This window comes from Falco rusticolus, chromosome 1 (genome assembly GCF_015220075.1).
Source record: "Falco rusticolus isolate bFalRus1 chromosome 1, bFalRus1.pri, whole genome shotgun sequence".
In the NCBI taxonomy this organism is placed as follows: Eukaryota; Metazoa; Chordata; class Aves; order Falconiformes; family Falconidae; genus Falco; species Falco rusticolus.
Window position 1 is genome coordinate 15,217,061 of NC_051187.1, and position 16,210 is coordinate 15,233,270.

At 35.9% G+C, this 16,210-nt stretch overlaps 1 protein-coding gene across 7 annotated transcripts in view; it reads left to right on the top strand.

The window, feature by feature from the left end:
• The window catches only part of NF1 (neurofibromin 1), a 103,043-nt gene that overhangs the window by 12,794 nt on the left and 74,039 nt on the right, over positions 1–16,210 (top strand). For 4 of the 7 annotated variants that reach the window (XM_037411732.1, XM_037411773.1, XM_037411749.1 and 1 more), the window contains exons 3-16: positions 125–208; positions 2,465–2,655; positions 4,976–5,082; positions 5,339–5,406; positions 5,643–5,718; positions 6,247–6,404; positions 7,064–7,237; positions 7,416–7,538; positions 7,819–7,893; positions 8,954–9,085; positions 10,014–10,058; positions 12,127–12,261; positions 12,824–12,937; positions 15,049–15,128. In XM_037411732.1, coding sequence (XP_037267629.1) covers positions 125–208; positions 2,465–2,655; positions 4,976–5,082; positions 5,339–5,406; positions 5,643–5,718; positions 6,247–6,404; positions 7,064–7,237; positions 7,416–7,538; positions 7,819–7,893; positions 8,954–9,085; positions 10,014–10,058; positions 12,127–12,261; positions 12,824–12,937; positions 15,049–15,128 — 1,562 coding nt within the window. Of the gene's footprint in view, positions 1–124; positions 209–2,464; positions 2,656–4,975; positions 5,083–5,338; positions 5,407–5,642; positions 5,719–6,246; positions 6,405–7,063; positions 7,238–7,415; positions 7,539–7,818; positions 7,894–8,953; positions 9,086–10,013; positions 10,059–11,584; positions 11,649–12,126; positions 12,262–12,823; positions 12,938–15,048; positions 15,129–16,210 lie in introns of those variants that run through there. The other 3 variants (XM_037411740.1, XM_037411766.1, XM_037411783.1) reach the window with 2 other exon arrangements.

Consider the following 16,210-nt stretch of genomic DNA (forward strand, 5'->3'; position numbering starts at 1 on the left):
TGCTTTCTAAGCTCAAAACCAGAGCAGTAAAGGAGCAATAACCTATTGTACCACTTTGCTGCGTTAATGCATTACAAGTCAAATTTCTGTGTCTCAGATGAATCCATGTCCTTTCTACTTCTAGAGAATATTTGGAGAAACTGCTGAAAAGAATTTATATCTATCTCAGCTGATTATCTTGGATACACTGGAAAAATGTCTGGCAGGGGTGAGTAGGCTTGCATAAGCAATTGCTAAGTTGGAATCAAATGCTTGTGTATGCTGTTGTTACTGGTGCTAAACTTAAAACTCATCTAATTTAGAACAAAGTAGGATTAATGCTATTTAAAAATTATTAAAAATTCCTATAAATGCAAGTAGTTGATATAATTGATAAATTAAGCATTTGGTGGTGCTTTTTTCTTGCCTAAAATTAGTGATCTTTTTTCAGCTAAATAGATTCAAGTAAATTTGAATTTGCCCTTCCCACTACTCAACTAATTTATGAAGTTATTCTTCTTCTAATAACTTGTTAAAAAGAATTGCAGAAAACTGCACAAATAAACTCAGAGATGTGTGTGAAGTAGAGTAAGGGCAGACACAAACCCAAATGAAGAATTAGATGTCATGAAGCTTCACTAGATTTTTATAAACTCTGAATGCCTGTGGTATGTTCTGCTCAGTATTTTTTGAATAGATGCATCAAAACATTTTCATCCCACAATTTAAACAGAAGAAGTAATGGGATAGTAAATCATGTTAAAAGTAGCAGATAATTAAGTACAAGTATTTCAGTTTTATGCTACCAGGTTTCCTGCATCCAGTGTTGATTTTTCTTCAAATTTCTTAAAACTTTCATTTATTGAAGCAATTTTTCCATGTACTTATATATACACCAGAAACGTTGCTATCACCATTCTAAAGATTACTTTTGCAGGTGTTTCCTAGATTACATTAGTTAACCATGTCCAAACTTCCACTGGGAGTCCAGTCCTGATGTTTCCAACCAGAGCTATGCTGCAAGGCAGTTTGCTGTTACCTTTGGGATGTAAAAGGTTGTTCAACTTACTGCGCTGAACAGTGTAATTGCAAAGCCAAACTTCACTGTGAGCAAAATTCGCAATAGTTTATTCCTTCAACAAGAAAGGAATATTTTTTTTTTAAAGCTATATTCCTGGATGAATGTTGTGAAATTATCTAAGCTCTTTGTTGTTTCCCTGCAACAGCTTTTGAATGTTCTTTCTTTATAAGGTAATGACTTTATTATGGTTAGATTTGTCAAGCAGTGTATCTTATATTACAGTACTGAAACAGTCTCGAATAATTGTGGATTCTTCTAAAATCAAAAAAGATCCAAGTAAATACATTTTCCAGAAAAATTTTCAGCTTTTAAGCTGAGGTAAACACTTCTTTTCAGCACTTTTTGTGTCTTTGATGCAGTGAGTCAAAACAACTGTTTTAATGTCAGAAATTAATTATTTTAAAATGTTGTTTATATGCGTATTGCTTGAAATGTTAATGTGTTTTTCCTGATAGATGATATTTGAGCAGCCTAAAATTGTGCTGAATACTTCTTGCTTTGTCAATTCAAATGAGAGCAAGTTGAGCCAGTATATGTTTAATAAGACTGAGCCAAAGTTCTATACAAAGAGTGTTGTGTTCTGCGATATCTTCAGATGTATTTCTTGCTCGCTGTTCTTGCTCAATGTTTCATCAAGTTCTCATGGCAACAGGACTCAGGTCAACTAAGTGGGAGTCTCTGAAACTTCTCAATTCCCTATGGTAAATTCATTGGTAGAATTTTAGAAAGCTTTAATGCTGACCCTTCTGTTAAAACTTGCTCTTAGTAGAGCAAAGTTTCACTTTGAATTCTTTTGTAAATAGTTTCCTTATGTCTCATACTGTGCAAACTGGCAAAAATTAGATTTTTCTTTTGCAGGAAAGTTAAACCATTTTGGACTTACATAGAGCAACCCCAGGCAAGAGCAAGGGAGAAGCACTACTTTTTTGGTTAATTTTTTAATATAAAATATTTGCTGTCAAAATACAGCGGTTAGAATACTAACTAGGAGAAGTAAGGGTGGGTCTTTGCCCTTTGAGCTTCCATTCAAAGCTGACATAGTTAATGTTCTACTGCTGATGCTTTACACAAATCAACAGGGTGCATTCGTAAAAACAGAAATGTATTTTACTTCAAAAACTAGTTTGGTATTTTGCTTGATACTTGCTGACATTGATCAGCTTGGTGTCCTGCATATTTTGGAGACAAATGAAAATTGAAGGTGGTTTGAATGATACGGGTTAATTGTTCAAATGGAAGGAAGCCTTTTTTCTGTGTAGACTACTTACACTATGGTCAGTGATAGCCTGCAGGCAGAATTAGAAGTTTAGATTCAGGTCTTGTGCCTAGTAGTGGCAGAATCTCCATTTTTTTGCCTCTAAATGTACAAAACAATTTCATGAAATACTGAATGTTTATTTTTAGCAACCAAAGGATACCATGCGACTAGACGAGACTATGCTGGTAAAACAGTTGCTGCCAGAAATCTGCCACTTCATCCACACTTACCGTGAAGGGAACCAGCATGCAGCTGAACTACGTAATTCTGCCTCTGGGGTTCTTTTTTCTCTTAGCTGCAATAACTTTAATGCTGTGTTCAGCCGCATTTCCACCAGGTAGGTGTTTTTCAGTAGCCTGACTTGGTGTATTAGCTAATCTACTACATACTGGTGTCTAGAACACCTATCGTGAGTTGTAGTCTTTTGCATTTCAGCAAAGTTTAGTGTTTAAATGATACTTAACCAAGGTAGTTCTGAAGTGAAACTCCCTCTACCTTTCAACATTTTACTTGAGTTTCAGGTTACAAAAAACCTGTTTCATATCCATTCCAGGTTACCGCCAGCTTGCTTTCTGTGAGCTGCATTTATTGTCTTTTTAGTCTGCTTTCATAAGTACAAGGCAAATGCAGTTGTAGAGTGAAAATAATGATAACTTGGCTGAATGAGTTGTTCTGGGTGCAAGGTGTTTTGGGGAAAAAAAAAAAAAGGATGCTAAGTTAATGGGTTGTGTCCATATAGTTATGAATTCAGAATGCAACATTTCTGATTGTCAGCAGCTCTGTTGGAGCTCCAAGGCTGTTTTCTTTCCTAATTTTTCCTGCTTGAAGGCTTTTGTGTTAAATCTGTCTTATGCCTGAAGGGGACAAAACAGCTGGACTGTTTGTTAGTTGTTGGAAAAGACGGGTTTGTCTTCTGACTGACTTGAGTTTCACAGCACATTTACTGTAAAAATAACTGTCTTTTCTGCTGTTTGAAGTGAGAAGAGAGACAGGCCCAAAGCTTCCATCTATTCTTTACTCCTTTTGCCTTGTTCCAGATCCTTCTGATTTTTCAGCATTTGCCAATCCACTAGAGTTGTATATTAAGCTTTTTATTACTGCAATACTTTGATGTTTTTTGAAAGTTCGTGAAGTACCTTAGCTCTTTCTTATCACACGTTTTTCCAGCTAACACCATCCTTGATTTATTACAAGTGTAGCTTGGTCAGCCTTATGTGGTTGCATAGCAATGAGCATGCCAATTTATTTGAAACAAAGATTTATGTATTGCTTATAATGTAAAAACTGTTCCATTCCAACAGTTTGGAAACTATTTGCATTTTAGAAATCAGTCTGAAATTGTTTAATAATTCAAAATTTTGAGTATTTTAAAAGCTTTTACAGACCGTTTAATAACTTCTGTTTCAAGAACATAGACTTGGCAGCTAGCATGGAGGATGTGGTTTTACTCAATAGGTTGATTATGTTTTGTTGCTTATGGAAATGGAAACAATTTTTTTGCTCCTTTTATAGGAAGTATTTTTTAGTTGAAGTTTTTTGACAGTCTTTGAATCTAGTCCATGCATCTATACTTATTTGCATGTCTGTAGCATGGTTTACTTCTCAAGCTCCAAAGCCCTTCTTACCATCCATTTGAGCTGGAACATACTGCTTTTTCCTTAACCTGTTTTTCACTTCAAAATGGCTTGTACATAAATAGTTAAATATTTGACCAATTGTTGCTGATCTCCACAGGGGTCAGCTTGCCGACAGTTAGCATTGCTGGTCTTCTGACCTGTGCTTCCTGTTTAGGCATATTTCTAGGCCTTGTACAGCAGCTGGGGGATTTTTGGCACAAAAAGCACAGCAGTGGGGACCTTCCCATTCCCATCGAGCGCTGTTAAGTATCCCTGGTGTTGAAGAAATGAAGAACTGCTTTTGTGTGTAGTCCTAGAAATTGCATTCCACATCTAAAAAGCATCTGTAGCTTTGGAATGAGACATGGCAATCTTTAGTTTGTGAGAACATATGATTTAGTTATTAGTGGCTTAGTATCTGATGAGATGTTTGGTAAATCATCTAACATCTAACATTACATCTTAAATGTAAAAAGACACCATTGTGTTTTAACTGGTGTGATTAAACTTCATCCTGTTAGCTTAGGCCAGAAAAACATGGACCTTCTTTAGCTTACAAAGTGTGGTTGTAGCTCCCTTCAGTGGTATTGAGTACTATCAGTCACTGCTTTCCTCTTTGGAAATTTGCTGGGGTGAGATTTGTAAGAAGCAGTAGTCTCAAGGTGTCATGATTCCATGAATTTAACATTTAGTTGAAGAGATGACAAGATTACTGCTACAGTATGGTAGGTAACAGAAGAATTTAGGCAGAAGTTGGGCATAAACAGACTATCACCAGATGGTATTGGTATCTTGTGAGAGTCATCACTGCTATTTCTAGATCCATGTTCAGCGTGAGGATGGAATAAGACTGTAGTATAAACTCCTAATCATGCAAGATCCTTCTTTCATCTCTAAACCTGGAAGAGTTTGTTTGAGGAGATTTGTATTATGTGAGATCATATAATATTCCCCAGCTATTCAAATGTATAGAACCATAGGTATGTGTTCATACCTATCTGACATAATCTGGAGAAGTTACTTTACTTTGCGTATTTTTAGATTACAGGAACTGACTGTTTGTTCAGAAGATAATGCTGATGTTCATGATATTGAACTTTTACAGTACATCAGTGTGGATTGTTCAAAACTAAAACGACTTTTGCAAGGTATGGTTTGAGCCTGTGTTTTGAAATGTTTTTATCTGAATATAGCTAGTTAGAGATGGCGCAACAGTATTGATATGTATATCTCTAATTCTGTGTTTTACTCCAAAGTCATATATCTACCAAAATATTTAGAAATACTTAAGTAGCATAAAGACATTGATTTTTAATTTGCTTTGCACTTCAAGTGTCTTTTATAATCTGTGTTACTTTTCAGAACTGTTTCTTTTCTAAATGCAGAAATGTTTTACTTTTACAGAGACTGTATTCAAGTTTAAAGCCCTTAAGAAAGTAGCTCAGTTGGCTGTTATCAACAGTCTTGAAAAGGTAAGTATTTTAATATTTATTTTCTGTTTAATTGCTTATTTGAAGACTTTCTCTAATTTAGGAATAGTTGCAATTCAGCAATTTACTATAAAATACAAGTTGGTGCATCCCTTTGACGCATATGTTTTGCAAGAAATCGAGTGATAGAAGGGTAAAATCTCTCTTTATTTAAGTACATAGTTCAGGAAAAAGTATGGTAAGCTCTGAAATGTTAAGATGTTTTGCATTATCTGCAGGCATTTTGGAACTGGGTGGAAAACTACCCTGATGAATTCACAAAGCTGTATCAAACACCGCAGACTGATATGGCTGGTAAGGCATAATAAATGACATAGTATTCAAAAGTTGGTTTCTCAGACAACCCCACGGTCACTTGCATTTTGTGCCCTCTTTGCATCTTTGCAGCCTGCAAATAAGAAACAAATTTCTGTCAACCTTTATCAAGGAAGCAAGGGTGTATCACTTGCTTTTCTCTACTGACTCCTTTTAAAGAGATTCATTTTGTGGTTCACAACACAAAGAAATAAAACCCAAAAGATGGAAACTCTTTAATATATACTTCATTTATACTTTAATATATACTTTAATATATACTTGATACAAGCAAAAAACTTGGAGAACATATTTGTCTTTAGTCAAAAAGAGAGGAAAAGGTGTATTTTCAGGTAAACCATATCTTTAACTGGGTTGAGATCATTTTATCCCCAGTACTGGGCCAGTAATTTGCAAAACAGAACTTGTCTTCTGTGTAGGTGAAGCCATTCCTCTGCTCTTTTATACCTGTTCTTTACCTTTTCATAATTAAAATTGATACTGAACTTCAGTTTATATTTTATGCAGATTGTGCAGAGAAGTTGTTTGACTTAGTGGATGGCTTTGCTGAAAGCACAAAACGTAAAGCAGCAGTTTGGCCACTGCAAATCATACTCCTGGTCCTGTGTCCAGAGATAATCCAAGATATAGCAAAGGATGTGGTAGAGGAGACTAAAATGAACAAGGTAAGAGAAGAAAAGTATGTGAATTCTGGTTCTGATTTCTAGAGGATGCTTATTAGTTTTGCTTATTCTGTATTTCAGGTGTATTTTATTTTGTCTTTCCTGCCTAAAAAGCACATTACAGTTCCATCTGTAAATTTATGCACCCTTCTAAAATTCTCACCTAACATACATTCTTTCGCTGTCAATAATTCATACAGATAGCATGTCCCAAACAATGGTATTTCTAAACTTTTAAATCTCCTTGGAGATTTGATTCCCAGTGTTAATTATTTCCCCTGCCTCCACCAGTAGCAAGCTTAGCATAGCTGGCCTGATTGTGCTGTTCTAGGTTTCTGCAGTGTGTGTATTGTGTGTTCCATAATTGCAGTACCTGTAGCAGGTGTTGAACTTGATGATGTGGCTGCAAACATTCTGGTTGAGAATAAACAACCATCTATCTTTGCTGGTCTGATTACCCTAGATCATTCAAAATGAATATCTTTAATAAACATAATGTTTCTCCAAAATGCTGCATCAAGTTGTTTTTTTGCAATCCCAATACCCGTGATTTTTGATCAGAAAATGCAGTGTTGTTTGTTCTTAGTATTTAAGGGTCTAAAACCCCTGACCACAGGTTACCAAAGCTCTGGTTATAACTATTCCTGGTTTGAATTCTGCAGAAACTGTTTCTGGACAATCTCAGGAAAGCACTTGCAGGCCACAGTGGGAGCAGACAGCTGACTGAAAGTGCTGCTATTGCTTGTGTTAAACTGTGCAAAGCATCTACCTACATCAACTGGGAAGATAATTCTGTCATTTTCCTACTAGTGCAGTCCATGGTAGTAGATCTTAAGGTAAGAATTTGCTTCCTATTTGCATTGAAGAAATCCAAGTTTGAAAATACTGAAATAAACTTTTAATTTCTCCTTAATTGAATACTGCAGTACTTTTCAGTGGAAAGTTTTGTATTAAAAGTAGACAAGAATAATCTTGGTGTCTGACTTATATATTTATTTTTTTTTAAATATATAGAATTTGCTGTTTAATCCAAGCAAACCTTTTTCAAGAGGCAATCAAAATGCAGATGTAGACCTTATGATTGACTGCTTAGTTTCCTGCTTCCGCATAAACCCTCATAATAACCAACACTTTAAGGTGAGAACACTACTTACTGGTAAGTGTGACCTGTCAGTTATAGAAGTTACGCTGACAGCAGCTGGGAGCTCATAAATAAGTTCAACTGTATACATATCCCTTAATAATAAGTCCCTGCATGTTTTCAGAAACCTTTCCTTAGCTGATTAGGTTTTTCTCTTGTTTAGATTTGACAGCTTTGTCAATTTCTTAGAAAGGCTCCAGTATATTATTCAGTGTGATAACAAAGGTGGCAAAGACAAAGATGTTCCTAAGTGGCTTTTATGTATTTTTTTTTTAGATCTGCTTGGCGCAGAATTCCCCATCAACATTTCATTATGTGCTGGTAAATTCACTCCACCGAATAATCACAAATGTAAGTTCTGAAAGTATTTAATCAGCCCAGCAATCTGTGGTGGCTTCTATTCAGATCAGTTTTACTAAATACAATTTGAATAGCAGACCATGTTTGGTTGCCTGTATCCATGCAGCAAGAGTTGCTTGCTAGTAAGGAGGGACATACAAATTTTATTCATGCTGTGCAGTTGGATTCCCAGTTTGAGAGCTTGTATTCCAGTATAAAACTTCAGTACATGTATGTTTTAATAGCCTCTTATATTAGATGACAAATGAATCTTAGGTTGTCTGGTTTTATAATAGGTGCTGCTTTATTAATACATGAAAAACACTTCTAGGTCACGCATAGTTACACTACCTTCTGCTGCTTCTAGTATATTGACATAGGAACTTCGGGGAAGATGGCCTCATGGTTTTGCTCAGGGATTTGATCCAGTATGAATTCAAATAGTGTAAAATTGTAGTAAGCGCTGAGTGCCAAAAATATTTGGGAAGTTTGTGCAGTGGTTCATCTTCAATTTGTTACTGTTTAAGTCACTAAAATATGACTTTGAGCAACCAGCCTTACTTAATTTACACAACATTTTCTGTTTCACTTATCCCAACACCACAATGAAAACTCTATATTTAAAAAAAAACCCACAAAACTAACCAAAAAAAGTATTTGGCACTTTAACATATGGGGGGGCGAAAATGCTGCTGTAGATGTGGTGGAGTAATACAGCTTTTCAGATATTATCAAGCACTTAAAATACCAATTTTTCATTTTGTTTTGTATTATTACTTACTGGCATTCTACTGTGGTTTCCTGCATTTATAGTTTCAGAGTTAGTGCTGTTGCAGAAAGAAGAGTAATACAGTAAGCAGCTAAGTTGAAAGTATTGCTTTTATTACAATTCTCTTAAATATTATGAGTTTTATTACAAGAATGCAAAATACTGTGTAATACTGTGTAAAATACTAATCTGTAAAGGTTAGTTATCCCGTGGCTTTTGTAACTCTTAGAGGACTAACATCAATCATAGTCTTAACTGATATTACCAGTTTAACATTTGAGCATTTCTGTGTTTTTGTTTTAGTCTGCGTTGGACTGGTGGCCCAAGATTGATGCTGTGTACTGCCACTCCATGGAGCTCCGCAGCATGTTCAGTGAGACGCTTCACAAAGCTATTCAAGGCTGTGGGGCACATCCAGCAATTCGCATGACTCCGGTAAGACTTCTAAAGAAGCTGTTAAAACACAAACCTGTTGTTTTTCCTGTGTCTCCATCCCATTCCAGCTTTTTTAGTCATTAACTTTAGACTGGAAACTAGAGGGGGGAAGAACATTGCAATTCAAAAAGCAACAGAGAGCCGCCATACATGCTCTGTAAACCTTGCAGGTTTCGGTATATTGACTAACTGTTTCTACTCAGTTAGCGATGTATGTTTCTCAGTTTTCATGCTGCTTTTGAACTGGTAACATAGAAGTATTTCTTCTGTAACTGTCCTCTGTGGCTAACTGTTCCTTGTAAGCTTTCTTGCTGTGTGAATAGCTAGGTAATATGTCCATTCTTGTTTAATCTGAAACCCCAAAGCATTCTGTATGTGAAGATAATTTCTGAAAACGGCAATGCTTTTACCATGATTGGCATGAATATCACTTCTCTTCATTTGTCTTGCTTGCTTTTTGTTGAGCAAGTTGACTGTTTGGTCTTGGTGACAGCAACAAAGTAAAAGATTTTATAAGCATGATGAAATAAAGTCAGTATTCTTGGTTGTCTTGGAAAAAGTCTTAAGTACATTCAAATTTATAGTTCGTCCAAATTTTTGTAGTAAGTTCACATGTAGCTGTGTTGCCTTGCTTCTGAACTTTCCATTTAGGACTTCTGACGTGTCAAGTGAACATGGTTGGTTGTTTATAGAAGGCCTAAAATGATACATGAAAATATTCCTATTTGGCTTCTCAAATGAAAGCAAATAATCAAAATACCTTTAGTTGAAAGCTACGACATGTTGAACTTGCTTTTTACATGTATATATTCATCTGTTGAGAAAATAGCAGGGGTATTGTAATGGCAACTCTGACATTGATTGGTGGTGCTTTGTCTTCTGCTTCTTATTTTCTGTTCTTACTGGCTGCTGTCGCTGACATGGTCAGATGCCAACCAGTCACTGTTTTGCATGGCAGTGGGCCTCTGTTGCTGTAAGTATGACCCATTGTAACTACCGCAGAAAAGCCTTTCCTTGCTCTGACTTTTCTGTGCATAGTTACCACTGCAGTCACCTCCCTTCACCTGGGATACAGAAGGTAGCATGTTTTACATGAGAATGTAGGGCTGGAGGAGACCTCTTCTGCTTTTGGCAATTGCAAGGCAAACCCTTTCACAACCAGTTGAGCTCCTTCCTAGAAGGAAAGGCTTTTTTTCGGTTTTATTAATTTCTTTCTGCCCCCTACTTTTCCCATCACGGTGCTCTTCCAGAATCTTCCCACTCTGATGTTTTCTAATTTCCAGCCTAAACTTATTTATGTCTAACTTATCCCCATTTGTTCTTGTGCCAGTGTTGTCTGTTAGCTTCAGACTGGTGTTTATCCCCTTGATATCCCTTGCAGAGAGCAGTCATGTCCCCATCTTTGTTTCTTGATAGTCTTTAGTTTCGATTGTGTGAAGTAAATAAATCTCTTCACAGAAACAAATCAGCTTCTTTGGCCATGTGCCTCTTCTCCCAGTTGCCTTAACTGTAACAAACTAAAGGTTTAGCACAGAATTAGTTACCTCTACCAGTGTGGTATCAATTTCTTGATAGGATGCTTTTTATGTGGTAGACTTTATTCTGTTTATTTTCACAATAACTATTTAACAAGATAGCATGAGGTTCTAATTTCTTGTAGAACTTAATTATACAACACCATATCTCTTCAGTTACCTTGAGGATGATTTCAAACTGGTTTTTTCTTTTTCAAAACTTCAAAGTTTAGTGAAAATGAAAAACAAATTTGTTTTATTCTTTGAGATGTCAGCAAATAATAAACTAGACAAAATAGTTTAAAAAGCTGACTTTCTAAAGAGCGTTGTATTCTGTCTTGTGTTGAATATCACAGTGGCAGTTTTTCGTCCAAACTTACTGTCTCTTAACTATTTTGGTAGCTGTAAGCAAAAATACTAATTTAATCCCTGCTGATAAAAGGTTAAAATTAATGAAAATATAAATTCTGTAAACTTATTGGAGAAAGATGAAAATATTTTGTCTTTGGACATAGTGGGGGCCAATTAACTTGAGTTCACCATATATGCGTATGTGTGTATATATATACACACACGCAGGTATATATATTTATATTATTTTTCGTAGACTTTACCATGCATCCAGATTGCTTTTGTTGAGATGAAGAAACTGCTGTTGATTGCCATACAACAAGGTGTTCACTTTGAAGGGCTGTAGCATTGAAGCATAAACTCTATTTTTTAAATCCTTACAACTAGTGGTATCCATATACACTTGTTTCGCAGCCAGTACTGTATATAAGCGTTTGTTGAATGTGTTGGTCATATTGCTACCTGGATTCTGTTGTGTGAACAGCAGGGGTAGAATATGATATAATTCACATTGGAGTCAAACCAGAACACATTATGTGAACCGTCAATGCATACCTTAAAATGTCCTCCATTTCATATAAGGAAGTTGGCTGGTACAGAAGTAGCTTACTGATTTTTTATTTTTTTTTTTTCAGATGGAACTAGTGTTTTTTTTTTTTATTTAAACGATGGACTGTGTTCCTTGTGAAAACTGAAAGGTTTGTTTTTCAGAGGTCTTAAAGATGAAAATGCTATCATCTGGACTGTGATTATGGCAGAAAATAAAGAGACTATTTTTCCCTTTGGAAAAAAGTTCCCTACCCTCTCATGTATTCAAGCTTACTTGGATACATTTATTTCTTTCTCTGACCGGAGAAAAATTCCTGTAAATTCTTTTTGGTAGTTCTATCCATTTTTCTTTTGCCACAGTTTCTTATGCAAAAACTTCTTACGTACACGTGCAGCTCACTAAAACAACTCTTAAGCAAACTTTAAAGATACAATAAGTGATAGCATATGCGTATATAAAAGGGGATTTTTAAGTAGAAGGCTATGTGACTATACTTGAGTAAATTTTATATACTTTTAAACTTTTTCATGAATTACAGATTATAAAAACAATACACTTAGATGTTTAATTACAACTGCTATGTAGACTACCTTACTGACAATGTCTGTGATTTTTCCTTCCATCAGAGTCTTACATTTAAGGAGAAAATGACAAGCCTTAAATTTAAAGAAAAACCTACTGATATGGAAACCAGAAGCTACAAGTTCTTGCTGTTATCTTTGGTAAAACTGATCCATGCTGATCCAAAGCTTTTGCTGTGTGTAAGTATATCAAAGTATTCATTAATAGTAAAATTTAGTTCTGAAGCTACTAAATGAATAAAAATCAAACCCATAAACCTGGCATCTAGGATACTACCCTACTCAGTCTTTTCTCTGGTCATAATGCTTCTGTGCTTTCAAAGGAAAAGACAAAACCAAAAAGAAACTAAGAAATTTTACAGAACCAGGGCAACACAATGCATTGGAGCATAAAGCTCTCTAACACTGAAGGGAGGAGAGGGGAATAGAAGAAGAAAACTAAATTAAGTGTTGGGGGAGAAATCAGTCATCATTTCAGTGAGTAGAAAGACAGATGTGGTCTTAGATCTTCCATTTTTTCAGGTCTATTTAATGTTTAATTTAAAAATATTTCAATTCTGTCAAAGATGTGATATGCACAGGGTATCATAGTTGTGGGGGAAAAAAAAAAAAAAAAAAGCATGTACTCAAAGATCCAGAAATCTACTTAGTTTAATTATGGGAATCTGCTGTAGAGGTCAGTAACATGGTCAGTCATTAAAAAGTTTTGCAATTTAAACTTGTTTTTCTTTTTGCTGTGTAGAACCCAAGAAAGCAAGGTCCTGAGACACAAGGTAGCACGGCTGAATTAATTACAGGTCTTGTACAACTTGTTCCGCAGTCCAGCATGCCAGATATAGCACAAGAAGCCATGGAGGTAAGGGGTAAATGTTCTCTATACCAAATGATTAGTACACAGACAAATCAAGGGTGTTGTAGAAGCTCTGAAGTATTAGCCGTGAAGTTCTGTGTTTTAGAGTTTGATCTCTATTGATCTTTTTCTAAATGCCTCCTGCACTGCAGGTTTTACAGGAGAGGCCTCTAAGAAAATTTTAAAAAGCAACTCATTCTGCCTCTTGTGACAGCCCTGTGTCCCTTTATATGGTTTGTTCATCCCTGGTGGTGATCAAATGCAGCTTGACAGTTCCTCTGTTCCATCTCTGCTGAGAGCACCATTAAGCTTGCCCTTTCTCTTGTGTGTTTTCTAAATGACTGTGAGAAAAATGCCTAAGGCAGTGGCTGGTCTTCTGTTCTGTTGTGAATCAGAGGAGGTTGTGTGTTTGGGAGGGATGGATAGGATATTTAAGGCTACTGAAACCTTCTTCCTGCCAGCTTTCACTTGAAGCAGCTAACAAATCACCAAGTTACTTCTGATTTTTGGCCTTTCCATGCAAAGGTGCTGATTTTGTGACTTCACCAGTTCAGTTGTAACATTTTTTGCTGCGGTGGGTCTCCCAGGCACTTCATATCCAGCGAAAGCAGGCTTCAGCTTCTCTTTGTGCATAGTGCAACAGGAAGAGTTTTGTTTTTTCAGTCCATGGTGCCTGTTACTATCCTGCCTTCTTTAGATTCCCCTTCTGAAAAGTGCATTGTAGCATATGTGCTTCATTGACAGCTTTCATGTTTTGGGTTTTCATAGGTAGACTGAAAAAATTTATATACGATTAAAGCTTTAAATAAATATTTGATTTTTAGTAGGTGAAATAAGGCTTTTTGGTTAAACCTTGCCTCAACAAGAATTGCTGCAAATAGTGTTAATATACTACTAATTATCAATATGAAATATGTATTTCTTGATTGTTAAATGGTCGAATTCAAGAATATTTCTTGTATAAGAATAATCCTTTTCAGTGTGAAAGTCTCTGTGGAAGTTTATGTTGGGTAGTAACAGCCTTATGGTCATTTATGGGAACTCAGTGATTGGAAAGTTTTGGCCATTATGTTATTTAATTTTGGTGTACTGTTCAGTCTTGATTCTTTACTGGTCTTGATCCCCAGTCTACCTAATTATTGGCTTAACTAGCTGAGAATTGGCCTCTTGTGTCTGTTTTTGACTAGTAGGTTAGCAAATAAGCTCTGGAGTATTTGTTTAAGCTAGGAAGCAATTTGAAATAACTACTTAAATATTGTTGGACCACACTATGGGTTGTTTGTTTTTCAGATGTCATTTTTAACAGTATTCCAACAATTCCTTTGCACCAAAGTTTTTAATTTGTCAGAAAAGTAGCTAAGGCTTTCACATTTCTGTCTTTAATGTGTGTATTTTCACCAAGTGGAGATTTGTCTGCCTGTGTATCAGACACCCCCAAGTAATAGGTGACATCAGAGGAGAGATTTTTGTTTGCTGTAGTTGGTTGATATAATTAAGAATAAACAACTTCTAATCAATAGTTTTGTGTTTCTTTGTAGCCTTTGACCAGTTTCCTTTTTATCAGCTAATTTGAGGAGTTGATTTTTGAAATGTTTGTAGTTAATCTGACTAAATCAAAAGCAGAGTTTAAAGCTTTGGTCATAGTTCACCAGTATGCTCTTGGATGTGGTCAGAACCTCCTCTTAGCTAAGTTTTTGCTTGTGCCAGGGAATGGTTGCGAAGAGCAAAGTACTTGCCTGTCCTGACTTGGCAAAGAAATTGTTGCCACTAGAAGTTTATATCTGTAGAATTGGTTGCATAATTTTTTTTTGCAGCTGGACATTAAGTAAATATTTAAGCCAAACTCTTTAATTTAGAAACATTGTGTCTGTGTGTCTCCTATGGCTTTGTATGGAAATACAAGGTAAAACCTATAGGTTTGGCTTATAAATATGTAACAAAGATTAAGTGAAATACTTCTGACATGGACTAACAATACTTTTAGATAAAATGCTTTTTATATCTCTTCTTGTTTTAAAACAGTGTAATTCATAGGTGATTGTGTCTGTTTCTGTGCCTGTGCTGATATACTTTGTAAATTTCTGCCAAAGTGCAACTCTACTTTGTTTTGAATTTAGGCCTTGCTAGTTCTTCACCAGTTAGACAGCATTGACTTGTGGAATCCTGACGCACCTATAGAAACATTCTGGGAAATTAGGTATGTAAGTTAACTTTTGTAAATTAGAGAAATAGCTGTTTTGATTTGTCTTCTCTTTTGAAATAGCTGTGAATGTTCTGGGAAAGCTATGCAATTCCAGCATGAATCTGCAGTCAAAATTATTATGTGTATTCATGAAAAGGTTGTATCTTATAGTATACGAATTTAATAAAGATAATAAACTTTTTGCTGGCTTTTTTAATGAGTCTCTTCAGCCTGATGTTAAGGTGTAGAAATGATTAGTTTGAAAAGTTATAGAGACTTCCCCCCCCCTCATTCAAGTGTTTACTGCTTGTTTAAATTCTATTTTATCCTTCCGGGGCTGAGGGAGGGTAATGCTAGGCAGTTCTAGAAGTGTGGATTTGCTAATCATGGTTCTGAAGCCCTCACCTAAAGAAGGTAGTAGTTTGCCCTGACCTGTGATCTCCATTTGTCTGTCTTTTGTATTTAAATCAATTTTAATTCATTAAAGTTGTCTTGCTTTTTTATGACTTCACAGCAGCTGTTGCAGTTGATTTCTTGGAGAGTATTAAGGGAAATCAAGTCCCAAAAGAGTCAAAATTACACAAAATGCTAAACCAAAAAACAGCAATCTGTAAACTGAGAATTCTAAGAATTGAGTGAGCTAAATAATGGGGAAAAAAAATAAAATTGGTGATCCAATCTGAATTGGTACTGATGTTTTCTTTGAGAAGAAAGGGAACAACAGTCTAGGAGGAACACTCTTACCAGCATCAACAAATTGGCCTGCATGGCTGCTAAATATGGCTTAAGGGGCTTGTTATGGGATAGGTTTGGGGCTGAGCCCTGCCTAGGTGGGCTGTAGTGGAAACTCATTGCTGTAATTTCTAATAGTAGAGATGAGTTTGTGGTCTGTTCGGGCTGGGGGACAAACCCATTAAAATTGACACTAATTTGGACCCTTTGGCAGTTTTAACAGAGAGTGTGAGGCCTGAATGGATATGAAGAAGGAACATCCCTAGATGTGTTCCTTCCAGAACAGAGTTGAGACACGTTATCAGAGCAGTGTAGGTAAACTTGTACTGCCACTGTCTGTGCTGTATCTGTTCTGTGGATAAATG